Genomic DNA, 27,975 nt, shown 5'->3' with positions numbered 1-27,975 from the left:
CTGGGCTGTGTCTGTGTCTGTGACGGTCTGGGCTGTGTCTGTGACTGTCTGGGCTGTGTCTGTGACTGTGTCTGTGTCTGTGACTGTCTGGGCTGTGTCTGTGACGGTCTGGGCTGTGTCTGTGACGGTCTGGGCTGTGTCTGTGACGGTCTGGGCTGTGTCTGTGACAGTCTGGGCTGTGTCTGTGACAGTCTGGGCTGTGTCTGTGACAGTCTGGGTGGGCTGTGTCCTTTGTGGTTCCGGGTGTTTATATGCTGTCAGGATGTTTACAGAGATTCAGGGTGTTTATAGAGCGTCAGGGTGTTTATAGAGCGTCAGGGTGTTTAGAGAGCGTCAGGGTGTTTATAGTCTGTCAGGGTGTTTATAGTCTGTCAGGGTGTTTATAGAGAGTCAGGGTGTTTATAGAGCGTCAGGGTGTTTATAGAGCGTCAGGGTGTTTATAGTCTGTCAGGGTGTTTATAGTCTGTCAGGGTGTTTATAGAGAGTCAGGGTGTTTATAGAGATTCAGGGTGTTTATAGAGCGTCAGGGTGTTTATAGAGCGTCAGGGTGTTTATAGAGCATCAGGGTGTTAATAGAGCGTCAGGGTGTTTATAGAGCGTCAGGATGTTAATATATTTTTTGAGAACTAGCACTAATAACAAAACAACACGGAAACTATGTAAGAAGAGCATAAAAATGTAAGAAAAACATTTATAAATAGAACAAATACTGCCAGGGATTACCTTTATGGTTCAGGTCTGTTTAGGGATTACCTTTATGGTTCAGGTCTGTTCAGGGATTACCTTTATGGTTCAGGTCTGTTTAGGGATTACCTTTATGGCTCAGGTCTGTTTAGGGATTACCTTTATGGTTCAGGGATTACCTTTATGGTTCAGGTCTGTTTAGGGATTACCTTTATGGTTCAGGGATTACCTTTATGGTTCAGGTCTGTTCAGGGATTACCTTTATGGCTCAGGTCTGTTCAGGGATTACCTTTATGGTTCAGGTCTGTTTAGGGATTACCTTTATGGTTCAGGTCTGTTCAGGGATTACCTTTATGGTTCAGGTCTGTTTAGGGATTACCTTTATGGCTCAGGTCTGTTTAGGGATTACCTTTATGGTTCAGGGATTACCTTTATGGTTCAGGTCTGTTTAGGGATTACCTTTATGGTTCAGGGATTACCTTTATGGTTCAGGTCTGTTCAGGGATTACCTTTATGGCTCAGGTCTGTTCAGGGATTACCTTTATGGTTCAGGTCTGTTTAGGGATTACCTTTATGGTTCAGGTCTGTTCAGGGATTACCTTTATGGTTCAGGTCTGTTTAGGGATTACCTTTATGGCTCAGGTCTGTTTAGGGATTACCTTTATGGTTCAGGGATTACCTTTATGGTTCAGGTCTGTTTAGGGATTACCTTTATGGTTCAGGGATTACCTTTATGGTTCAGGTCTGTTCAGGGATTACCTTTATGGCTCAGGTCTGTTCAGGGATTACCTTTATGGTTCAGGTCTGTTCAGGGATTACCTTTATAGTTCAGGTCTGTCCAGGGATTACCTTTATGGTTCAGGTCTGTTTAGGGATTACCTTTATGGCTCAGGTCTGTTCAGGGATTACCTTTATGGTTCAGGTCTGTTCAGGGATTACTTTTATGGTTCAGGTCTGTTCAGGGATTACCTTTATGGTTCAGGTCTGTTCAGGGATTACCTTTATGGTTCAGGGATTACCTTTATGGCTCAGGTCTGTTCAGGGATTACCTTTATGGTTCAGGTCTGTTCAGGGATTACCTTTATGGCTCAGGTCTGTTCAGGGATTACCTTTATGGTTCAGGTCTGTTCAGGGATTACCTTTATGGTTCAGGTCTTTTCAGGGATTACCTTTATGGTTCAGGGATTACCTTTATGGCTCAGGTCTGTTCAGGGATTACCTTTATGGTTCAGGTCTGTTCAGGGATTACCTTTATGGCTCAGGTCTGTTCAGGGATTACCTTTATGGTTCAGGTCTGTTCAGGGATTACCTTTATGGTTCAGGTCTTTTCAGGGATTACCTTTATGGTTCAGGGATTACCTTTATGGCTCAGGTCTGTTCAGGGATTACCCCTATGGTTCAGGTCTGTTCAGGGATTACCTTTATGGTTCAGGTCTGTTCAGGGATTACCTTTATGGTTCAGGTCTGTTCAGGGATTACCTTTATAGTTCAGGTCTGTTCAGGGATTACCTTTATGGCTCAGGTCTGTTCAGGGATTACCTTTATGGTTCAGGTCTGTTCAGGGATTACCTTTATGGCTCAGGTCTGTTCAGGGATTACCTTTATGGTTCAGGTCTGTTCAGGGATTACCTTTATGGCTCAGGTCTGTTCAGGGATTACCTTTATGGTTCAGGTCTGTTCAGGGATTACCTTTATGGCTCAGGTCTGTTCAGGGATTACCTTTATGGTTCAGGTCTGTTTAGGGATTACCTTTATGGCTCAGGTCTGTTCAGGGATTACCTTTATGGTTCAGGTCTGTTCAGGGATTACTTTTATGGTTCAGGTCTGTTCAGGGATTACCTTTATGGTTCAGGTCTGTTCAAGGATTACCTTTATGGTTCAGGTCTTTTCAGGGATTACCTTTATGGTTCAGGTCTGTTCAGGGATTACCTTTATGGCTCAGGTCTGTTCAGGGATTACCTTTATGGTTCAGGTCTGTTCAGGGATTACCTTTATGGTTCAGGTCTGTTCAGGGATTACCTTTATGGTTCAGGTCTGTTTCAGAATTACCTTTATGGTTCAGGTCTGTTCAGGGATTACCTTTATGGCTCAGGTCTGTTCAGGGATTACCTTTATGGTTCAGGTCTGTTCAGGGATTACCTTTATGGCTCAGGTCTGTTCAGGGATTACCTTTATGGCTCAGGTCTGTTCAGGGATTACCTTTATGGCTCAGGTCTGTTCAGGGATTACCTTTATGGTTCAGGTCTTTTCAGGGATTACCTTTATGGTTCAGGGATTACCTTTATGGCTCAGGTCTGTTCAGGGATTACCTTTATGGTTCAGGTCTGTTCAGGGATTACCTTTATGGCTCAGGTCTGTTCAGGGATTACCTTTATGGTTCAGGTCTGTTCAGGGATTACCTTTATGGTTCAGGTCTTTTCAGGGATTACCTTTATGGTTCAGGGATTACCTTTATGGCTCAGGTCTGTTCAGGGATTACCTTTATGGCTCAGGTCTGTTCAGGGATTACCTTTATGGCTCAGGTCTGTTCAGGGATTACCTTTATGGCTCAGGTCTGTTCAGGGATTACCTTTATGGCTCAGGTCTGTTTAGGGACTACCTTTAGAAAGGGTTTCCATGTATTGAATTGTACAACTGGGCTGACACATTGGCATAGTAGATAATAGCAGTGAAGTGATAATTGGTGACAAAACACTTTTCATGGACTGATAGTTACTGGAGCTGTTAGAGAGGAGAATATGGTATGTGTGTGTGTGTGTGTGTGTGTGTGTGTGTGTGTGTGTAGTTGGCCGGTTCCTTTAGTTGGCCGGTTCCTGTAGTTTTCCGGTTCCTGCAGTTGGCCTGTTCCTGCAGTTGGCCAGTTCCTGCAGTTGGCCTGTTCCTGCAGTTGGCCTGTTCCTGCAGTTGGCCTGTTCCTGCAGTTGTCCGGTTCCTGCAGTTGGCCGGTTCCTGCAGTTGGCCTGTTCCTGCAGTTGGCCTGTTCCTGCAGTTGGCCTGTTCCTGCAGTTGGCCTGTTCCTGCAGTTGGCCTGTTCCTGCAGTTGGCCGGTTCCTTTAGATAGCAGGTTCCTGTCGTTGGCCTGTTCCTGTCGTTGGCACGTTCCTGTAGTTGGCACGTTCCTGTAGTTGGCACGTTCCTGTAGTTGGCACGTTCCTGTAGTTGGCACGTTCCTGTAGTTGGCACATTCCTGTAGTTGGCACATTCCTGTAGTTGGCACGCTCCTGTAGTTGGCACGCTCCTGTAGTTGGCAAGTTCCTGTAGTTGGCAAGTTCCTTTAGTTGGCAAGGTCCTGTAGGTGCAGGCTAATTGGTCTGTCTGAACAATGCTAATGAATTCTAATTGATATATGGACTGCTTCACAGGCTGAGATTCAGGCTGAGACAGGGTTGATGTGTGAGAGAGTGGGAGAGTGAGAGAGTGAGAGAGTGAGAGAGAGAGAATCCCCATACTTTAATGAAGACAGCTTCTCCATCCTAGAGGGGGAGATCAACCATTTTCACTCTATTCAATTAGTCAAAACAGGAACATTTTACATCTGTCTAGAAAAGAATAAGGAAATGATCTCAACAGAGAAAAATGTCCTCATGTGTGCTACCTATATCTCCCCAATAGAATCTGTAGTTCATTTTGTTTTCAGGACTTTTAATGTTGTTTCTAATGCCTTCTGTTTTTCCTCAGCTGTTTATCTGCTTGATTGAGAATTCATTGATACTGTAGACTTGAGTAAGGTAATGAATGATATATGTAATATGCAATTGTTGCATTTCACTTCAGTTATTCAGTAGTACTTGGAAACTAAACGTTATTGCCACACTCACACACACACCTATTCACATCTGAGTCACAGTGTAGCAATCACTAGGCAACCAACTGTCTACAGTAGCAAACAGAGTTGTTATCAATCACTAGGCAACCAACTGTCTACAGTAGGAAACAAAGTTGTTATCAATCACTAGGCAACCAACTGTCTACAGTAGGAAACAGAGTTGTTATCAATCACTAGGCAACCAACTGTCTACAGTAGGAAACAGAGTTGTTATCAATCACTAGGCAACCAACTGTCTACAGTAGGAAACAAAGTTGTTATCAATCACTAGGCAACCAACTGTCTACAGTAGGAAACAGAGTTGTTATCAATCACTAGGCAACCAACTGTCTACAGTAGGAAACAAAGTTGTTATCAATCACTAGGCAACCAACTGTCTACAGTAGGAAACAGAGTTGTTATCAATCACTAGGCAACCAACTGTCTACAGTAGGAAACAGAGTTGTTATCAATCACTAGGCAACCAACTGTCTACAGTAGGAAACAAAGTTGTTATCAATCACTAGGCAACCAACTGTCTCCTAACCTGCTATGTTAATTCTCCTAACCTGCTGCGTTAATTCTCCTAACCTGCTGCGTTAATTCTCCTAACCTGCTGCGTTAATTCTCCTAACCTGCTACATGAATTCTCCTAACCTGCTGCGTTAATTCTCCTAACCTGCTGCGTTAATTCTCCTAACCTGCTGCGTTAATTCTCCTAACCTGCTGCGTTAATTCTCCTAACCTGCTGCATGAATTCTCCTAACCTGCTGCGTTAATTCTCCTAACCTGCTACATGAATTTTCCTAACCTGCTGCGTTAATTCTCCTAACCTGCTGCATGAATTCTCCTAACCTGCTGCGTTAATTCTCCTAACCTGCTACATGAATTTTCCTAACCTGCTGCGTTAATTCTCCTAACCTGCTATGTTAATTCTCCTAACCTGCTGCGTTAATTCTCCTAACCTGCTGCGTTAATTCTCCTAACCTGCTGCGTTAATTCTCCTAACCTGCTACATGAATTCTCCTAACCTGCTGCGTTTATTCTCCTAACCTGCTGCGTTTATTCTCCTAACCTGCTGCGTTTATTCTCCTAACCTGCTGCGTTTATTCTCCTAACCTGCTGCGTTAATTCTCCTAACCTGCTACATGAATTCTCCTAACCTGCTGCGTTAATTCTCCTAACCTGCTGCGTTAATTCTCCTAACCTGCTACATGAATTCTCCTAACCTGCTGCGTTAATTCTCCTAACCTGCTGCGTTAATTCTCCTAACCTGCTGCGTTAATTCTCCTAACCTGCTGCGTTAATTCTCCTAACCTGCTGCGTTAATTCTCCTAACCTGCTACATGAATTCTCCTAACCTGCTGCGTTAATTCTCCTAACCTGCTACATGAATTCTCCTAACCTGCTGCGTTAATTCTCCTAACCTGCTGCGTTAATTCTCCTAACCTGCTACATGAATTCTCCTAACCTGCTGCGTTAATTCTCCTAACCTGCTATGTTAATTCTCCTAACCTGCTATGTGAATTCTCCTAACCTGCTGCGTTAATTCTCCTAACCTGCTGCGCTAATTCTCCTAACCTGCTGCGTTAATTCTCCTAACCTGCTGCGTTAATTCTCCTAACCTGCTGCGCTAATTCTCCTAACCTGCTGCGCTAATTCTCCTAACCTGCTGCGTTAACTCTCCTAACCTGCTGCGTTAACTCTCCTAACCTGCTGCGTTAATTCTCCTAACCTACTGCGTTAATTCCATATGACCTTTCATGTTGGTATAAAGCACATGGTTCTACTTTACAGGCTAATTTCTATTCTGTTAGGATGAATGACAGTAATGTAAATGTGATTTTGAGTACCGTGGGAGGATGCCCTAATGCTATACACACACAATGCATATGGATTGTCAGGTAAATTAAAATCTTGCCGGTCATTACGTTTGGCGCCAAATTTTCCAAACGGAAACCCTGGTACACGCACTTGTGTGTGAAAGAATGAATGAATGAAGGAAGGAAGGGTGAAAAGGGGGGGCGCAGGACGAAGGAGAAAGAAAGCGAGAGAGGGGGTAGAGAGGGGTGGTCAGCTTCAAAGCCTCATGTTGCTATGGTAACTTGTTTATTCCTCACGGGTGCATCTTGAAGATCCTATTAGCGACTGATGGAGTCATTAACACAGAGTGCACTCTGATCATTATATCATCTCATTACATTAACACAGAGTCCACTCTGATCACTTAATCATCTCATTACATTAACACAGAGTCCACTCTGATCATTATATCATCTCATTACATTAACACAGAGTCCATTCTGATCATTTTAACTCATTTAGGATTTATCCTTTCTATTCCTCCCACTCCTAGTACATGAAGACATCTAGTAATGCCTCTATCCAAATAGAATAGGAATGAAGGCTGGGAATCTCTTCTCTCTCTGTTTCTCTCTCTGACAGGGAGTCGTTTAGAAGTCTAATGAGCTGAGTGATGATAGAATGTACATAAGGTGGCAGGGAGTACACACTCAGAGGGGGGGGGGGGGTGGAGAGAGAGGGGGGTGGAAAGGAGAGAGGGGGAGTGGAGAGAGAGAGGGGGTGGAGAGAGAGAGGGGGGTGGAGAGAGAGGGTGGGTGGAGAGAGAGAGGGGGTGGAAAGAGAGAGGGGGTGGAAAGAGAGGGGGGTGGAAAGAGAGGGGGGTGGAAAGGAGAGAGAGGTGGGAGGTGGAGAGAGAGAGGTTGGATTGGGAGAGAGAGAGGGGGATGGGGAAAGAGGGGGTGGAAAGAGAGGGGGGGATGGGGAGACAATAATGGTGTTCCAAAAATGTCCAGTTGCCAGGACCACAAATACAAATTCCATCTAGACACCGTTGCCCTAGAGCACACAAAAAACTATACATACCTCGGCCTAAACATCAGCGCCACAGGTAACTTCCACAAAGCTGTGAACGATCTGAGAGACAAGGCAAGAAGGGCGGGCATACTATGCCGTCAAAAGGAACATAAAATTCAACATACCAATTAGGATCTGGCTAAAAATACTTAAATCAGTTATAAAACCCATTGCCCTTCATGGTTGTGAGGTCTGGGGTCCACTCACCAACCAAGAATTCACAACATGGGACAAACACCAAATTGAGACTCTGCATGCAGAATTATGGAAAATGATGCATGCAGAGCAGAATCAGGCCGATACCCACTAATTATCAATATCCATAAAAGAGACGTTAAATTCTACAGCGATTCCCAAACCTTCCATAACAAAGCCATCACCTACAGAGAGATGAACCTGGAGAAGAGTCCCCTAAGCTAGCTGGTCCTGGGGCTCTATTCACAAACACAGAGCCCCAGGACAGTGACCTGTTGCCACAAGAAAAGGGCAACCAGTGAAGAACAAACACCATTGTAAATACAACCCATATTTATGTTTATTTATTTTCCCTTTTGTACTTTAACCATTTGCACATCGTTACAACACTGTATATATTCATAATATTACATTTGTAATGACTTGAATCTTTTGGAACTCCTAGTGTAATGTTTACCATTCATTTTTATTGTTTATTTCACTTTTGTATATTATCTACCTCACTTGCTTTGGCAATGTTAACACATGTTTCCCATGCCAATAAAGCCCCATGAATTGAATTGAGACAGACTGATAGAGAGAGAGAGGTCATGATCAGATGAGCTCCTGCATTTTTCAGCATGTTCTTAATAAAAAGATAGATTTAGAGTTAGATAAAATTAGATTTTTTTGCCAGGAACATACACAGGATGTTACACCCTCTGCAACATAACCAACCTTAACTCCAAATCAAAACTCAAAACCTACATTCTGATTTTGGACATAATTATGGAATCACCTGGAAGGCTTACAACTACCAAAGATGATTATTCCAACGCTATACAGCAAATGCTCTGGAAAACAACAGAAACCTGAAAACACCATCCAACCTAGAACTGAGTGAGTAATGTTTAGTCTGAAGCTATATTTTATTTCCAAAAGCCAAGACGAAAAATACATGACATTACTTTATAAGGACTGAATACTAAAGTAAGGCTGCTAAGCTTGATACAACTTCAATTAGCACTGATGTTTCAAGTGAGAGGTGTCAAAAGTCCTTCAGCCCAACAATGGCAGGAGAGTCGAACAGTCTACTCCAACCAAATGGAGAGGCCTTAGAAGCTGCCTCCCGCTGTTCAGAGGTAATTAAAATATAGTACCCTGTGTATGTAAAGAATGACAAGGCAAGAAAAGATCACAAAATGAAGCTCCTTATGGAAAATCAAGAGACACTTTTCGCTAACTATTATAAAAATGAAAACATCAGCAACCTCATCTTCCACACAGACCATCCCCTGGCATGGCACAGTGCTATATTAGCACACTACCCCTCTTAAGAGAGGGGGTGTTAACAAGGGGTGGAAACTCAGGATACTAGACAATGAGGACTCTGAGTCAGCTAATATAAACCTCTATAAGTCCGGAACAATAATGGTACAGGGCAACCCCAAACAGTTTCAGCTGGACTTTCACCTAATCAAAGAATTAGCCCAGCAGGAGAAGCTCTCCCTTGAGAAAGATACCCCCACCCCGAGTGGGTCAGACCAGACCTCTTCACTATATAACCCCACAGACGAGCCACCCCCAGCGGAAAGTCAACCTCCCAGCACAGAGTACTACCCTCTCATTGGAATGAAGGATAAATTACTCAGCCGGAGGTAAGGCAGGTGGAGCTGGAACAGCAGGATATTACACTCCAGTCAGCACAGACCCAGACAACAGTCCAGCATAACAAAACCCCCTTCACCAGACGCAGACAACAGTCCAGCATAACACCACCCCTTAACCAGACCCAGACAACAGTCCAGCATAACAAAACCCCCTTAACCAGACTCGGAGAGCTGGAGGTGGAGAGACATATCTGCACTCTGGAACGGTGAGACAACTTCAACAATATAAAAAGCAAGAGCAGGAGAAGAACAGAGCACTAGAGGAGAGGATCAGACTGCTGGGGGAGAGGGTGAGGGGGATGGCGTGTGACAGAGAACAACCTACTAGAGAGGTGGCCACCCCCGCAGAGAAGGCAACAAAACAGTCCACACCAGACCCTGACCATAGCGTCAACATCACAGCAGAACAGACAAATGAAGAAGACCAAGCCCAGTGGATCTCACCCCCTCTGAGCACCCCCCCTGTCAGCCACCCTGATAGCCCTCCTGACAACACCCCACACCGACTGAGGACATACACAATACACAGATTGTACTCCTTATGGACTCAAATGGGAAATATATAGAAGAAAAAAACTTTTTCCCCAAACACAGTGTGTCTAAACTCTGGTGTCAAAACACCCAGCGCACCCTCGACCTTCTGTCTGAGGACCAACTGGGTTCACCCAGCCACATAATAATACACACAGGCACAAACGACCTGAGAACACAGCAGGAAATGGTGGCCATTGCACTAAAGGGAGTGATTGAAAAAGCTTCTTCTACTTTTCCCAACGCACAAGTGGTTATCTCCACCCTCCACCACGAAAAGACTTCCACCCTGCCACAATACAGCGGGTAAATGCAAGTATTTCCCGTGACTGTGCCTCAAAACCAAATGTTTTCCTGGCCCACCACTCCACTCTGGACTTAACGACCAGGTCCACCTATACAAGGCAGCAGTGCCCACCTTTGCCCGAACTCTAAAGGACATTGCTCTCAAACGTAGCCCCAACACTTCACACAGGAGCAACAGATCAATAGACACCCCGCCCAGACCAGCGAGACACTCTCTCAGACCTGAGAGAAATTGCTGCACTGAAAGTAAAGGGGCTGAATAATTTTGCACACCCAATTTTTCCGTTTTTGATTTGTTAAAAAAGTTTGAAATATCCAATAAATGTCATTCCACTTCGTGATTGTGTCCCACTTGTTGTTGATTCTTCACAAAAAAATACAGTTTTACATCTTTATGTTTGAAGCCTGAAATGTGGCAAAAGGTCGCAAAGTTCAAGGGGGCCGAATACTTTCGCAAGGCACTGTAAGTGGTCTGTTGTACGGTCATTTGGTAAAAAGCTCATTTGACATTTGCTCAGTACATTGTTTTCACTGAAGAAATGTACGAGTCTGCTGTAAATGATAATACAGAGGATTTTCCAAAGGTTTCTGTTGACGCATATCCCATGGTAGTTATTAGGGTCAAATTTGTCTCCACTTTTGTGGATTGGGTCAGTCCTTGGTTCCAAATATTGGGGAAGATGCCAGAGTTAAGGATGATGTTAACCTCTCTGGGAAATTCGGGACGGTAGCTTCCCACCTCAACAACAGCCAGTGAAAGTGCAGGGCGCCAAATTCAAAACAACAGAAATCCCATAATTAAAATTAAACATACAAGTATTTCACACCATTTTAAAGATAAACTTGTTGTAAATCCAACCACAGTGTCCGATTTCAAAAAGGCTTTATGACGAAAGCACACCAAACGATTATGTTAGGTCAGTACCTAGTCACAGAAAAACACGTTCATTTTTCCAGCCAAAGAGAGCAGTCACAAAAAGCAGAAATAGAGATAAAATTAATCACTAACCTTTGATGATCTTCATCAGATGACACTCATAGGACTTCGTGTTACACAATACATGTATGTTTTGTTCGATGAAGTTCATATTTATATCCAAAAATCTCAGTTTACATTGGCTCGTTACGTTCAGTAGTTCCAAAACATGCCGTGATTTTGCAGAGAGCCACATCAATTTACAGAAATACTCATAATAAACATTGCTAAAAGATACAAGTGTTATGCATGGAATTTTAGATCCACTTTACCTTAATGCAACCGCTCTGTCAGATTTCAAAATAGCTTTACTGAAAAAGCACACCATGCAATAATCGGAGTACAGCGCTCAGACAACAAAACAAGCCATACAGATATCCGCCATGTTGTGGAGTCAACAAAGTCAGAAATAGCGTTATAAATGTTCACTTACCTTTGATGATCTTCATCAGAATGCACTCCCAGGAATTCCAGTTCCACAATAAATGTTTGATTTGATTTGTTCCATCATTTATGTCCAAATACCTCCTTTTTGTTTGCGCGTTTAGTACACAATCCAAACTCACGACGCGCGGGCAAGTCCAGGTGAAAGTTCTGACAAAAAGTCATATTACAGTTCGTAGAAATATGTCAAACAAAGTATAGAATCAATCTTTAGGATGTTTCTAACATAAATCTTCAATAACGTTCCAACCAGATAATTCCTTTGTCTGTAGAAATGCGATGGAACGCAGCTACCTCTCACGTGAGCGCGCGTGATCAGCTCATGCCACTCTGGCAGACCTGACTCATTCAGCTCCCATTCCCCCCTCCTTCACAGTAGAAGCATCAAACACGGTTCTAAAGACTGTTGAGTTCTAGTGGAAGCCTTGGGAAGTGCATAATGACCCCATAGACACTGTATATTCGATAGGCAATGATTTGAAAAATTACAAACCTCAGATTTCCCACTTCCTGGTTGGATTTTTTCTCAGGTTTTTGCCTGCCATTTGAGTTCTGTTATACTCACAGACATCATTCAAACAGTATTAGAAACTTCAGAGTGTTTTCTATCTAAATCAATACTAATAATATGCATATATTAGCAACTGGGCCTGAGTAGCAGGCAGTTTACTCTGGGCACCTTATTCATCCAAGCTACTCAATACTGCCCCCCAGTCCCAAATAACTTTTAAGCCCCACCCTCTTCAACATATATCAAGGAATTGGCGAGGGCACTAGAACAGTCTGCAGCACCCGGCCTCACCCTACTAGAATCTGAAGTCAAATGTCTACTGTTTGCTGATGATCTGGTGCTTCTGTCACCAACCAAGTAGGGAGCAGCACCTAGATATTCTGCACAGATTCTGCCAGACCTAGGCCCTGACAGTAAATCTCAGTAAGACCAAAATAATGGTGTTCCAAAAAAGGTCCAGTCGCCAGGACCACAAATACAAATTCCATCTAGACACTGTTGCCCTAGAGCACACACAGGGGGGAGAGGTGGGGGAGAGAGTAAGAAGGCGGGGGGGAAGAGAGAGAGAGGGGGGGAGGTGGGGGAGAGAGAGAGAGGGGAGAGGGAGGGGAGAGGAGAGGGTAGGGAGAGAGAGGGTGGGAGGGAGAGCGAGAGGGGGGAAGAGAGAGAGAGAGGGAGGGGGGAGAGCGAGAGGGGGGAGAGAGAGAGGGGAGAGGGTGGGGAGAGAGAGAGGGGAGAGGGTGGGGAGAGAGAGAGAGGGGGAGAGGTGGGGGAGAGAGGGGGGGGTGGGGGAGAGAGCGAGAGGGGGGAGAGGGGGGAGAGGGGGGGAAGAGAGAGGGAGAGGGAGGGGAGGGGAGAGGGTGGGGAGAGAGAGAGAGGTGGGGGATTCCATCTAGACACTGTTGCCCTAGAGCACACACAGGGGGGAGAGGTGGGGGAGAGAGCAAGAAGGCGGGGGGGAAGAGAGAGAGAAGGGGGGAGGTGGGGGAGAGAGAGCGAGAGAGAGGGGAGAGGGAGGGGAGAGGAGAGGGTAGGGAGAGAGAGGGTGGGAGAGCGAGAGGGGGGAAGAGAGAGCGAGAGGGGGGGAAGAGAGAGAGAGAGAGGGGAGAGGGAGGGGGGAGAGAGGGAGAGGGAGGGGGTGGGGAGAGAAAGCGTGTCTCTGTATCCCCTGATGTCCTGTTAAACCATGAAGGATCAGTATAAACAACAAATGCTTCTCGCTCCTCTAAATCCACAAATCTGCTTCCATGGTCAGATCTCATCTACTGATAGTAACGCTACTGCCCGTGACCACACACACACACACACACACACACACACACACACACACACACACACGGTGCGTCAGGCTGTCTGGTTTAATGTGCTGGCTAACTGTGACTGTACTCTGTTGACATTATAAACCCAAATAGAGTCCAGAACAATGGCTCAGTCTGTCTGACCCGAGCAGACAGCACTCTCAGCTCTTTACTCTTTATCACGGGGTCAAAGTAAGGGTCCAGGCTTTTCAAATGACAGATTGTGTTATCAACATTTTGCCATTCCCCTCTCCTCTCTGGTTCTAATGCTTGCTATACCGTACATTCCCCTCTCCTCTCTGGTTCTAATGCTTGCTATACCGTACATTCCCCTCTCCTCTCTGGTTCTAATGCTTGCTATACCGTACATTCCCCCAGAATCCTGACATCGTCATGAGAAAAAATTTTTTTCATTTTAGAGGTCGGTCCAACATGAGCGTCCTGACAGTGACTGTGTTCCTATTCCCTATGTAGTGCACTACTTTAGACCAGGGCCCTATTCCCTATGTAGTGCACTACTTTTGACCAGGTCCCATGGGCCATTCTTCATCATGTGGACAACTACAAATACTTAGGTGTCTGGTTAGACTGTAAACTCTCCTTCCAGACCCATGGCTTCCTATTTTGCAACAAAGCATTCTTCACTCATGCTGCCAAACATACCCTTGTAAAACTGACCATCCTACCAATCCTCGACTTTGGCGATGTCATTTACAAAATAGCCTCCAATACCCTACTCAACAAATTGGATGCAGTCTGTCACAGTGCAATCCGTTTTGTCACCAAAGCCCCATATACTACCCACCATTGTGACCTGTACGCTCTCGTTGGCTGGCCCTCGCTTCATACTCGTCGCCAAACCCACTGGCTCCATGTCATCTACAAGACCCTGCTAGGTAAAGTGCCCCCTTATCTCAGCTCGCTGGTCACCATAGCATCTCCCACCTGTAGCACACGCTCCAGCAGGTATATCTCTCTAGTCACCCCCAAAACCAATTCTTTCTTTGGCCGCCTCTCTTTCCAGTTCTCTGCTGCCAATGACTGGAACGAACTACAAAAATCCCTGAAACTGGAAACACTTATCTCCCTCACTAGCTTTAAGCACCAACTGTCAGAGCAGCTCACAGATTACTGCACCTGTACATAGCCCACCTATAATTTAGCCCAAACAACTACCTCTTTCCCAACTGTATTTAATTTATTTATTTAGCTCCTTTGCACCCCATTATTTGTATTTCTACTTTGCACATTCTTCCATTGCAAAACTACCATTCCAGTGTTTTACTTGCTATATTGTATTTACTTTGCCACCATGGCCCTTTTTTTGCCTTTACCTCCCTTATCTCACCTAATTTGCTCTCATCGTATATAGACTTGTTTATACTGTATTATTGACTGTATGTTTGTTTTACTCCATGTGTAACTCTGTGTCGTTGTATCTGTCGAACTGCTTTGCTTTATCTTGGCCAGGTCGCAATTGTAAATGAGAACTTGTTCTCAACTTGCCTACCTGGTTAAATAAAGGTAAAATAAATAAATAAAAATTAGAACAGGTACCATGTGGAGGCCTTTACAGACATCATGTCAAACTTCATTAGAACAGGTACCTTGTGGAGGCCTTTACAGACATCATGTCAAACTTCATTAGTCACATGCACCGAATACAACATGTGTAGGTAGACCTTACTGTGAAATACTTACAAGCCCTTTAACCAACAATGCACTTCAAGAAAGAGTTAAGAAAATATTACCAAATAAACTAAAGTAAAAAATAATACAAAGTAACACAATAAAATAACAATAACAAGGATTTATACAGGAGGTACCGGTACAGAGTCAATGTAGAGACTATATACAGGAGGTACCGATACCGAGTCAATGTAGAGGCTATATACAGGAGGTACCGGTACCGAGTCAATGTGGAGGCTATATACAGGATGTACCGGTACAGAGTCAGTGTGGAGGCTATATACAGGAGGTACCGGTACAGAGTCAATGTGGAGGTTATATACAGGAGGTACCGGTACAGAGTCAATGTAGAGGCTTTATACAGGATGTACCGGTACAGAGTCAGTGTGGAGGCTATATACAGGAGGTACCGATACAGAGTCAATGTGGAGGCTTTATACAGGATGTACCGGTACAGAGTCAGTGTGGAGGCTATATACAGGAGGTACCGATACAGAGTCAATGTGGTGGTTATATACAGGAGGTACCGGTACAGAGTCAGTGTGGAGGCTTTATACAGGGGGTACCGATACCGAGTCAATGTAGAGGCTTTATACAGGGGGTAACGATACCGAGTCAATGTGGAGGCTTTATACAGGGGGTACCGATACCGAGTCAATGTGGAGACTATATACAGGAGGTACCGGTACAGAGTCAATGTAGAGGCTATATACAGGGGGTACCGATACCGAGTCAATGTGGAGACTTTATACAGGGGGTACCGATACCGAGTCAGTGTGGAGGCTATATACAGGGGGTACCGGTACCGAGTCAGTGTGGAGGCTTTATACAGGGGGTACCGATACCGAGTCAGTGTGGAGGCTATATACAGGGGGTACCGGTACCGAGTCAATGTGGAGACTTTATACAGGAGGTACCGGTACAGAGTCAATGTGGAGGATATATACAGGGGGTACCGATACCGAGTCAATGTGGAGGCTTTATACAGGAGGTACCGGTACAGAGTCAGTGTGGAGGCTATATACAGGGGGTACCGGTACAGAGTCAATGTGGAGGCTTTATACAGGAGGTACCGGTACAGAGTCAATGTGGAGGATATATACAGGGGGTACCGATACCGAGTCAATGTGGAGGCTTTATACAGGAGGTACCGGTACCGAGTCAGTGTGGAGGCTATATACAGCGGGTACCGATACCGAGTCAATGTAGAGGCTTTATACAGGAGGTACCGGTACCGAGTCAGTGTGGAGGCTATATACAGGGGGTACCGATACCGAGTCAATGTGTGGGGGCACAGGTTAGTCGAGGTAATTTGTACATGTACAGTTCAAGTCGGAAGCTTACATACACCTTAGCCAAATACATTTAAATTCAGTTTTTCACAATTCCTGACATTTAATCCTAGTAAAAAATCCCTGTCTTATGTCAGTCAGGATCACCACTTTATGTTAAGATTGTGAAATGTCAGGATAATAGTGGATGCCATGATTTTCTGGAATTTTCCAAACTGTTTAAAGGCACAGTCAACTTAGTGTATGTAAACTTCTGACCCACTGGAATTGTGATACAGTGAATTAATCTGTCTGTAAGCAATTGTTGGAAAAATGACTTGTGTCATGCACAAAGTAGATGTCCTAACTGACTTGCTAAAAATATAGTTTGTTAACAAGAAATTTGTGGAGTGGTTAAAAAATGAGTTTTAATGACTCCAACCTAAGTGTATGTAAACTTCCGACTTCAACTGTAGGTAGGGGTGAAGTGACTATGCATAGATAATAAACAGCAAGTAGCAAAACAAATGGAGGGGGTTGGGGGTGTCAATTATAAATAGTCCGGTGGCCATTTGATGAATTGTTTAGCAGTTTTTTGGCTTGAGATGGAAGCTGTTAAGGATCCTTTTGGTCTTCGACTTGATGCTCCAGTATCGCTTGCTGTGCGGTAGCAGAGGAAAAAGTCTATGACTTGGGTGACTGGAGTCTTTGACAATATTTTGGGCTTTCCTCTGACACCACCTATTTTATAGGTCCTGGACGGCAAGAAGCTTGGCCCCAAGGATTTACTTGGCCGTACTCACTACCCTCTGTAGCACCTTACGGTCAGATGCCAAGCATTTACCATACCAGGCGGTGATGCAACCGGTAAGGATGCTCTCGATGGTGCAGCTGTAGAACTTTTTGAAGATCCTGGGACCCATGCCAAATCTTTTTAGTCTCCTGAGGGGGAATAGGTTATGTCGTGCCCTCTTCATGACTGTCTTGGTGTGTTTGGACCATGATTGTTCGTTGGTAATGTGGACACCAAGGAACTTGAAACTCTCGACCCGCTCCACTACAGCCCCATCGATGTTAATGGGGGCCTGTTCAGGTAGAGGGGTGGTCGTCTACCCAGATATCTTATTAACACTATTCTCCTCCCCTCAGGTTCCTGTCAGGTAGAGGGGTGGTCATCTACCCAGATATCGGGGACAAGCTGGACATTATCTGCCCCAAGGCTGAGCCAGGACGAGACTATGAGTTCTATAAGCTGTACCTGGTCAGGAGGGAGCAGGCAGAGGGGTGCAGCACGGTCATGGACCCCAACGTACTGGTCAACTGTAACAAGCCAGAGAAGGACATCAAGTTCACCATCAAGTTCCAGGAGTTTAGTCCCAACTATATGGGCCTGGAGTTTAAGAAGAATATGAATTACTACATCACATGTGAGTACTGAATCAATCTTTATAAAGTTGAGCCAAGAGTAGGAGAAAAACTCGACCTCTTTTTCCTTTACCCCAATCTTTGGCTATGTAGAAGACTCAGTGAGCATAACCTTGCTATTGAGAGCATAGCCTTGCTATTGAGAGAGGCCACCGTAGGCAGAGCTGGCACTCAAGAGAAAGGCTACAGTATGTGCACACTGCCCACAAAATGAGGTGGAAACTGAGCTGCACTTCCTAACCTCCTGCCAAATGTATGACCATATTAGAGACACACATTTCCCTCAGATTACACAGACCCACAAACAATTCTAAAACAAACCCAATTTTGATGAACTCTCATATCTACTGGATGTAATACAACTGTGTGCCATCGCAGCAGCAATATGTGTGACCTGTTGCCACAAGAAAAGGGCAACCAGTGAAGAACAAACACCATTGTAAATACAAACCACATTTATGTTTATTTATTTTGCCTTTTGTACTTTCACTATTTGCACATCGTTACAACACTGTATGTAGACATAATATGACATTTGAAATGTCTTTATTATTTTGTAACTTCTGTGAGTGTAATGTTTACTGTTAATTTTTGTTTATTTCACTTTTGTTTATTATTTATTTCACTTGCTTTCGCAATGTTAGCATATGTTTCCCATACCAATAAAGTTGAGCCTGTAGCCCTCCTCCCTCTCTCAGTGGGGGAGAGAGTTCAGCCTGTAGCCCTCCCCCTCCTCCCTCTCTCAGTGGGGGAGAGAGAGTTCAGCCTGTAGCCCTCCTCCCTCTCTCAGTGGGGGAGAGAGAGTTCAGCCGGTTGCCCTCCCCCCTCCTCCCTCTCTCAGTGGGGGAGAGAGAGTTCAGCCTGTAGCCCTCCCCCTCCTCCCTCTCTCAGTGGGGGAGAGAGAGTTCAGCCTGTAGCCCTCCCCCGCCTCCCTCTCTCAGTGGGGGAGAGAGAGTTCAGCCTGTATCCCTCCCTTCCTCCCTCTCTCAGTGGGGGAGAGAGAGTTCAGCCTGTAGCCAACCCCCTCCTCCCTCTCTCAGTGGGGGAGAGAGAGTTGACCCCAGGTGACTGAGCCCCAGCTGAGGGAAGAAGTGCAACTGCCAACACCAGAGTCCAAAGAAATACATTCTAATAACAAGTATATCACATAAGCTTATTATGCAGATAAGACATTTTAATTATCTATGTTACCCAACTCATTCTTATTCATCCACCACACTCTCCACCCCTCCATCCCTCCATCTCTGTATCCCTCTATCCCTCCATCCCTGCCCTCCATCCCTCCATCCACACCTCTGCATTGCTTGCTGTTTGGGGTTTTAGGCTGGGTTTCTGTACAGCACTTTGTGACATCTGCTGATGTAAGAAGGGCTTTATGAATACATTTGATTGATTGACTGACTGACTGATGTATTGATTTATTGATTGATTGACTGATTGATTGATTAGAGAGGGAGAGAGATAAAAGGCTAGAGAGAGGGAGATGGAGATAAAAGGTCAAGGTTAAATTCCCCAGTGAAGGAACATCAGATCAGCACTGCCCTAGATAGGAGCTGCCACGTACATGGTCACATGCATACACACACATCCACAGAATCAAGATTAGTAGGTTTATCCCTGTGTGTCCATGTCAACAACACTCTGCTTGTGTTTACTAGTGGTGTGTAGTGTTTACTAGGGGTGTATGGTGTTTAGTAGTGGTGTATAGTGTTTACTAGTGGTGTGTAGTGTTTACTAGTGGTGTATGGTGTTTACTAGTGGTGTATGGTGTTTAGTAGTGGTGTATGGTGTTTAGTAGTGGTGTATAGTGTTTACTAGTGGTGTATGGTGTTTAGTGGTGGTGTTTACTAGTGGTGTATGGTGTTTAGTAGTGGTGTTTATTAGTGGTGTATGGTGTTTAGTAGTGGTGTATGGTGTTTAGTAGTGGTGTATAGTGTTTACTAGTGGTGTGTAGTGTTTACTAGTGGTGTGTAGTGTTTACTAGTGGTGTGTAGTGTTTACTAGTGGTGTGTAGTGTTTACTTGTGGTGTATGGTGTTTACTAGTGGTGTATAGTGTTTACTAGTGGTGTGTAGTGTTTACTTGTAGTGTTTACTAGTGGTGTGTAGTGTTTACTAGTGGTGTGTAGTGTTTACTAGTTGTGTGTGGTGTTTACTAGTGGTGTTTACTAGTGGTGTGTAGTGTTTAGTAGTGGTGTGTGGTGTTTAGTAGTGGTGTGTGGTGTTTACTAGTAGTGTGTGGTGTTTACTAGTGGTGTGTGGTGTTTACTAGTGGTGTGTAGTGTTTACTAGTGGTGTGTGGTGTTTACTTGTAGTGTTTACTAGTGGTGTGTAGTGTTTACTAGTGGTGTGTAGTGTTTACTAGTGGTGTGTAGTGTTTAGTAGTGGTGTGTAGTGTTTACTAGTGGTGTGTAGTGTTTACTAGTTGTGTGTGGTGTTTACTAGTGGTGTTTACTAGTGGTGTGTAGTGTTTAGTAGTGGTGTGTGGTGTTTAGTAGTGGTGTGTGGTGTTTACTAGTAGTGTGTGGTGTTTACTAGTGGTGTGTAGTGTTTACTAGTGGTGTGTGGTGTTTACTAGTGGTGTTTACTAGTGGTTTGTAGTGTTTACTAGTGGTGTTTAGTAGTGGTGTGTGGTGTTTAGTAGTGGTGTGTAGTGTTTACTAGTGGTGTGTGGTGTTTACTAGTGGTTTGTAGTGTTTACTAGTGGTGTTTAGTAGTGGTGTGTGGTGTTTAGTAGTGGTGTGTAGTGTTTACTAGTGGTGTGTGGTGTTTACTAGTGGTGTGTGGTGTTTAGTAGTGGTGTGTAGTGTTTACTAGTGGTGTGTAGTGTTTACTAGTGGTGTATGGTGTTTACTAGTGGTGTGTGGTATTTACTAGTGGTGTGTAGTGTTTACTTGTGGTGTGTAGTGTTTACTAGTGGTGTGTAGTGTTTACTAGTGGTGTGTGGTGTTTACTAGTGGTGTGTGGTGTTTACTAGTGGTGTATGGTGTTTACTAGTGGTGTATAGTGTTTACTAGTGGTGTGTAGTGTTTACTAGTGGTGTTTACTAGTGGTGTGTAGTGTTTACTAGTGATGTGTAGTGTTTACTAGTGGTGTGTAGTGTTTACTAGTGGTGTGTAGTGTTTACTAGTGGTGTTTACTAGTGGTGTTTACTAGTGGTGTGTGGTGTTTACTAGTGGTGTATGGTGTTTAGTAGTGGTGTGTAGTGTTGTGTTTACTAGTGGTGTTTACTAGTGGTGTTTACTAGTGGTGTGTGGTGTTTACTAGTGGTGTATGGTGTTTACTAGTGGTGTGTAGTGTTTACTAGTGGTGTGTAGTGTTTACTAGTGGTGTGTAGTGTTTACTAGTGGTGTGTAGTGTTTACTAGTGGTGTGTGGTGTTTACTAGTGGTGTGTAGTATTTACTAGTGGTGTTTACTAGTGGTGTTTACTAGTGGTGTGTGGTGTTTACTAGTGGTGTGTAGTGTTTACTAGTGGTGTGTAGTGTTTACTAGTGGTGTGTGGTGTTTACTGGTGGTGTTTACTAGTGGTGTTTACTAGTGGTGTGTGGTGTTTACTAGTGGTGTATGGTGTTTACTAGTGGTGTGTAGTGTTTACTAGTGGTGTGTAGTGTTAACTAATGGTGTGTAGTGTTTACTAGTGGTGTGTAGTGTTTACTAGTGGTGTGTAGTGTTTACTAGTGGTGTTTACTAGTGGTGTTTACTAGTGGTGTGTGGTGTTTACTAGTGGTGTATGGTGTTTAGTAGTGGTGTGTGGTGTTTAGTAGTGGTGTGTGGTGTTTACTAGTAGTGTGTGGTGTTTACTAGTGGTGTGTAGTGTTTACTAGTGGTGTGTAATGTTTCCTAGTGGTGTGTGTGGTGTTTACGAGTGGTGTGTGGTGTGTAGTGTTTACTAGTGGTGTGTAGTGTTTACTAGTGGTGTGTAGTGTTTACTAGTGGTGTTTACTAGTGGTGTTTACTAGTGGTGTGTGGTGTTTACTAGTGGTGTATGGTGTTTAGTAGTGGTGTGTAGTGTTTACTAGTGGTGTGTGGTGTTTACTAGTGGTGTGTGGTGTTAAGTAGTGGTGTGTGGTGTTTACTAGTGGTGTGTAGTGTTTACTAGTGGTGTATGGTGTTTACTAGTGGTGTGTAGTGTTTACTAGTGGTGTGTGGTGTTTACTAGTGGTGTATGGTATTTACTAAGGGTGTGTGGTGTTTACTAGTGGTGTGTGGTGTTTACTAGTGGTGTGTGGTGTTTACTAGTGGTGTGTAGTGTTTACTAGTGGTTTGTAGTGTTTACTAGTGGTGTTTACTAGTGGTGTGTGGTGTTTACTAGTGGTGTATGGTGTTTAGTAGTGGTGTGTGGTGTTTAGTAGTGGTGTGTGGTGTTTACTAGTAGTGTGTGGTGTTTACTAGTGGTGTGTAGTGTTTACTAGTGGTGTGTAGTGTTTCCTAGTGGTGTGTGTGGTGTTTACGAGTGGTGTGTGGTATGTAGTGTTTACTAGTGGTGTGTAGTGTTTACTAGTGGTGTTTACTAGTGGTGTTTACTAGTGGTGTGTGGTGTTTACTAGTGGTGTATGGTGTTTAGTAGTGGTGTGTAGTGTTTACTAGTGGTGTGTGGTGTTTACTAGTGGTGTGTGGTGTTAAGTAGTAGTGTGTGGTGTTTACTAGTGGTGTGTAGTGTTTACTAGTGGTGTATGGTGTTTACTAGTGGTGTGTAGTGTTTACTAGTGGTGTGTGGTGTTTACTAGTGGTGTGTGGTGTTTACTAGTGGTGTGTGGTGTTTAGTAGTGGTGTGTGGTGTTTAGTAGTGGTGTGTGGTGTTTAGTAGTGGTGTGTGGTGTTTAGTAGTGGTGTGTGGTGTTTACTAGTGGTGTGGTGTTTCAAATCAAATGTTTTTTGTCACATGTGCCGAATACAACAGGTATAGACTTCACAGTGAAATGCTGAATACAACAGGTGTAGACTTCTCAGTGAAATCCTGAATACAACAGGTATAGACTTCACAGTGAAATGCTGAATACAACAGGTATAGACTTCACAGTGAAATGCTGAATACAACAGGTATAGACTTCACAGTGAAATGCTGAATACAACAGGTATAGACTTCACAGTGAAATGCTGAATACAACAGGTATAGACTTCACAGTGAAATGCTGAATACAACAGGTATAGCCTTAACCAACAATGCTTTCAGAACTTTTAAGAAAAATAAGTGTTAAGTAAAAAATAGAAAATAAAAGCAACAAATAATTCAACAGCAGCAGTAAAATAGCAATAGCGAGGCTATATACAGGGGGAACTGGTACAGAGTCAATGTGCAGGGCACCGGTTAGTTGAGGTAATTTAGGTAATATGTACATGTAAGTAGAGTTAAAGTGACTATGCATAGATAATAAACAGGAAGTAGCAGCAGCATAAAAGAGGGGTCTGGGAAGCCATTTGATTAGCTGTTCAGGAGTCTTATGGCTTGGGGGTAGAAGCTGTTTAAAAGCCTCTTGGACCTAGACTTGGCGCTCCGGTACCGCTTGCCATGCGGTAGCAGAGTGAACAGTCTATGACTAGGTTGGCTGGAGTCTTTGAAAATTCTTAGGGCCTTCCTCTGACACCGCCTGGTATAGAGGTCCTGATGGCAAAAAGCTTTGCCCCAGTGATGTCGGAGGCCGAGCAGTATTTATACCAGGTGGTGATGCAACCATGCTCTCGATTGTGCAGCTGTAGAACTTTTTGAGGATCTCAGGACCCATGCCAAATCATTCAGTCTCCTGAGGGGGAACAGGTGTTGTCGTGCCCTCTTCACGACTGTCTTGGTGTGCTTGGACCATGATAGCTGTTGGTGATGTGGACGCCAAGGAACTTGAAGCTCTCAACCTGCTCCACTACAGCCCCGTCGATGAGAATGGGGGCGTGCTCGGTCCGTCCTTTACCTGTAGTCCACAATCATCTCCTTTGTCTTGATCACGTTGAGGGAGAAGTTGTTGTCCTGTTTACTAGTGGTGTATGGTGTTTACTAGTGGTGTATGGTGTTTACTAGTGGTGTATGGTGTTTACTATTGGTGTATGGGCTGTATGCCGTGCCCTCAGCTGTGACTGTAGAGAGAGAGCTGGGCTGGTTGTCTCTCCTAGTCATTGTCATGATATCTCATTCTGAAAGGATGAGCCGTGCAGTGGGCGTGTGTCTGTTTGTGCAGCACAGGGTTATTGAGGTTGGTTATTGTACTGGTTTTATTATTACTGAGAGAGGGAGAGGGGGGAGAGAGAGAGAGAGAGGGTAAGAGAGAGAGAGAGGGTAAGAGAGAGAGAGAGGGTAAGAGAGAGAGGGAGGCCACTTTCATTATCATATTCACGGTCAGTGAATGGTAACCATTGGTTACGATAGAACCCTCTCTGAGATGAATCTCATATTCATGTATTCATCTAAATTAATCTTGTCCCTGCATCGCATCTCTTAACACACACTGATCCCCTTGACAAACACACACACGGACACACAAACACAAACACTCATCCTGTCTCAGCTGTGATGCACTCAAATCAAATCAAATTGTATTAGTCACATGCACCGAATACAACAGGTGTAGACCTTACAGTGAAATGCTTACTTACGAGCCCCTAACTGATAAGAATAAGAGATAAAAGTAATGAAAGAGCAGCAATAAAAAAAGAACAATATATACAGGGGGGTGCCAGTTTAGAGTCAATGTGTGGGGGCATCGGTTAGTTGAGGTAGTATGTACATGTAGGTAGAGTTAATTAAAGTGATTATGCATAGATGACAACAGAGAGTGACAGTGGTGTGGAAAAGGGGGGGTGGGCAATGCAAATAGTCTGGGTAGCCATTTGATTAGATGTTCAGGAGTCTTATGGCTTGGGGGTAGAAGCTGTTTAGAAGCCTCTTGGAGCTAGACTTGGCTCCGGTACCGCTTGCCGTGCGGTAGCAGAGAGAACAGTCCATGACTAGGGTGGCTGGAGTCTTTGACAATTCTTAGGTCCTTCCTCTGACACCGCCTGGTAAAGAGGTCTTGGATGGCAGGAAGCTTGGCCCCAGTGATGTACTGGGCCGTTCGCACTACCCTCTGTAGTGCCTTGTGGTCGAAGGCCTAGCAGTTGCCATACCTGCCATACCTGGCAGTGATGAAACCAGGTGAAACTCGATGGTGCAGCTGGAGAACGTTTTGATGATCTGGGAACCCATGCCAAATCTTTTCAGTCTCCTGAGGTGGAATAGGTTTTGTGCCCGCTTCACGACTGTCATGGCGGGCTTGCACCATTGGACCGTTGGCCAGGTCGCAGTTGTAACTGAGAACTTGTTCTCAACTAGCTTACCTGGTTAAATAAAGGTGAAATGAATAAACATTTTTAAAAAATGTTAGTTTGTTGGTGATGTGGACACCAAGGAACTTGAAGCTTTCAACCTGCACGATGAGAATGGGAGCGAGCGTGCTCAGTCCTCTTTCTCGTGTAGTCCACAATCATCTCCTTTGTCTTGATCACGTTGAGGGAGAGGTTGTTGTCCTGGCACCACATGGCCAGGCCTCTGACCTCCAATCAAGGATCCAGTTGCAGAGGGAGGTGTTTAGTCCCAGGGTTCTTAGCTTGTTGATGAGCTTTGAGGGCACTACGTTGAGTGTTGAACGCTGAGCTGTAGTCAATTAATAACATTCTCACATATTTTTATTTTATTTCACCATTATTTAACCAGGTAGGCTAGTTGAGAACACCTTTATTTAACCAGGTAGGCTAGTTGAGAACACCTTTATTTAACCAGGTAGGCTAGTTGAGAACAAGTTCTCATTTACAACTGCGACCTGCCCAAGATAAAGCAAAGCAGTTCGACACATACAACAACAGAGTTACACATCAAATCAAATCAAATCAAATTTTATTTGTCACATACACATGGTTAGCAGATGTTAATGCGAGTGTAGCGAAATGCTTGTGCTTCTAGTTCCAACAATGCAGTAATAACCAACAAGTAATCTAGCTAACAATTACAAAACTACTACCTTATAGACACAAGTGTAAGGGGATAAAGAATATGTACATGAATGAGTGATGGTACAGAGCGGCATAGGCAAGATACAGTATTGAGTGCAGTATATACAAATGAGATGAGTATGTAAACAAAGTGGCATAGTTAAAGTGGCTAGTGATACATGTATTACATAAAGATGCAGTAGATGATATAGAGTACAGTATATACATATACATATACATATACAAATGAGATGAATAATGTAGGGTATGTAAACATTATATTAGGTAGCATTGTTTAAAGTGGCTAGTGATACATGGAATAAACAAACATACAGTCAATAATACAGTAGAAAAAGTATATATACAGTGTGTGCAAATGAGGTAGGATAAGGGAGGTAAGGCAATAAATAGGCTATGGTGGAGAAGTAATTACAATATAGCAATTAAACACTGGAGTGATAGATGTGCAGAAGATGAATGTGCAAGTAGAGATACTGGGGTGCGAAGGAGCAAGATAAATAAATAAATAAATACAGTATGGGGAGGAGGTAGTTGGATGGGCTATTTACAGATGGGCTATGTACCGGTGCAGTGATCTGTGAGCTGCTCTGACAGCTGATGCTTAAAGCTAGTGAGGGAGATGTGAGTCTCCAGCTTCAGTGATTTTTGAAGATCGTTCCAGTCGTTGGCAGCAGAGAATTGGCTTTGGGGGTGACCAGTGAGATATACCTGCTGGAGCGCGTGCTACGGGTGGGTGCTGCTATGGTGACCAGTGAGTTGAGATAAGGCGGGGCTTTACCTAGCAGAGACTTGTGGGTTTGGCGACGAGTATGAAGCGAGGGCCAGCCAACGAGAGAGTACAGGTTGCAGTGGTGGGTAGTATATGGGGCTTTGGTGACAAAACTGATGGCACTGTGATAGACTGCATCCAATTTGTTGAGTAGACTTGGAGGATATTTTGTAAATGACATCGCCGAAATCGAGGATCGGTAGGATAGTCATTTTTACGAGGGTATGTTTGGCAGCATGAGTGAAGGAGGCTTTGTTGTGAAATAGGAAGCCGATTCTAGATTTAAATTTGGATTGGAGATGTTTAATGTGAGTCTGGAAGGAGAGTTTACATTCTAACCAGACACCTAGGTATTTGTAGTTGTCCACATATTCTAAGTCAGAACCATCCAAAGTAGTGATGCTTGACGGGCGGGCGGGCAGGTGCGGGCAGCGATCAGTTGAAGAGCATGCATTTAGTTTTACTTGCATTTAAGAGCAGTTGGAGGCCACGGAAGGAGAGTTGTATGGCATTGAAGCTCGTCTGGAGGTTAGTTAACACAGTGTCCAAAGAAGGGCCAGAGCTATACAGAATGGTGTCGTCTGCGTAGAGGTGGATCAGAGAATCACCAGCAGCAAGAGCGACATCATTGATGTATACAGAGAAGAGAGTCGGCCCGATAATTTAACCCTGCGGCACCCCAATAGAGACTGCCAGAGGTCCGGACAACAGGCCCTCTGATTTGACACACTGAACTCTATCAGAGAAGTAGTTGATAAACCAGGCGAGGCAATCATTTGAGAAACCAAGGCTGTTGAGTCTGCCGATAAGAATGTGGTAATTGACAGAGTCGAAAGCCTTGGCCAGGTCGATGAATATGGCTGCACAGTAATGTCTCTAATCGATGGCAGTTATGATATTGTTTAGGACATTGAGCGTAGCTGAGGTGTACCCATGACTAGCTCTGAAACCAGATTGCATAGCGGAGAAAGTACGGTGGGATTTGGAAATGGTCGGTAATCTGTTTAACTTGGCTTTCGAAGACCTTAGAAAGGCAGGGTAGGATAGATATAGGTCTGTAGCAGTTTGGGTCTAGAATGTCTCCCCCTGTGAAGAGGGGGATGACCGGGGCAGCTTTCCAATCTTTGGGAATCTCAGACGATACAAAAGAGACAGCAATAGGGGTTGCAACAATTTCTGCAGATCATTTTAGAAAGTGAGGGTCCAGATTTTCTAGCCCAGCTGATTTGTAGGGTTCCAGATTTTGCAGCTCTTTCAGAACATCAGCTATCTGGATTTGGGTGAAGGAGAAATGGGGGAGGCTTGGGCAAGTTGCTGTGGGGGGTGCAGGGCTGTTGACCGGGGTAGGGGTAGCCAGGTGGAAAGCATGGCCAGACGTAGAAAAATGCTTATTGAAAATCTCAATTATAGGGGATTTATCGGTGGTGACAGTGTTTCCTAGCCTCAGTGTAGTGGGCAGCTGGGAGGAGGTGCTCTTATTCTCCATTGACTTTACAGTGTCCCAGAATTTTTTTGAGTTTGTGCTACAGGATGCAAATTTCTGCTTGAAAAAGCTAGCCTTAACTTTCCTAA

The 27,975-nt window shown here is 44.3% G+C and overlaps 1 protein-coding gene across 1 annotated transcript in view; it reads left to right on the top strand.

Moving 5' to 3' along the window:
• The window catches only part of LOC110504586 (ephrin-B1), a 143,099-nt gene that overhangs the window by 49,239 nt on the left and 65,885 nt on the right, over nucleotides 1-27,975 (top strand). The window contains exon 2 of the mRNA XM_090220138.1: nucleotides 17,386-17,663. Coding sequence (XP_090076264.1) covers nucleotides 17,386-17,663 — 278 coding nt within the window. The remainder of the gene's footprint in view (nucleotides 1-17,385; nucleotides 17,664-27,975) is intronic.

Source organism: Oncorhynchus mykiss, chromosome 25 (assembly GCF_057628025.1).
Source record: "Oncorhynchus mykiss isolate SJ-2025 chromosome 25, ASM5762802v1, whole genome shotgun sequence".
In the NCBI taxonomy this organism is placed as follows: Eukaryota; Metazoa; Chordata; class Actinopteri; order Salmoniformes; family Salmonidae; genus Oncorhynchus; species Oncorhynchus mykiss.
This window is presented reverse-complemented; position numbering and strand designations above follow the sequence as displayed.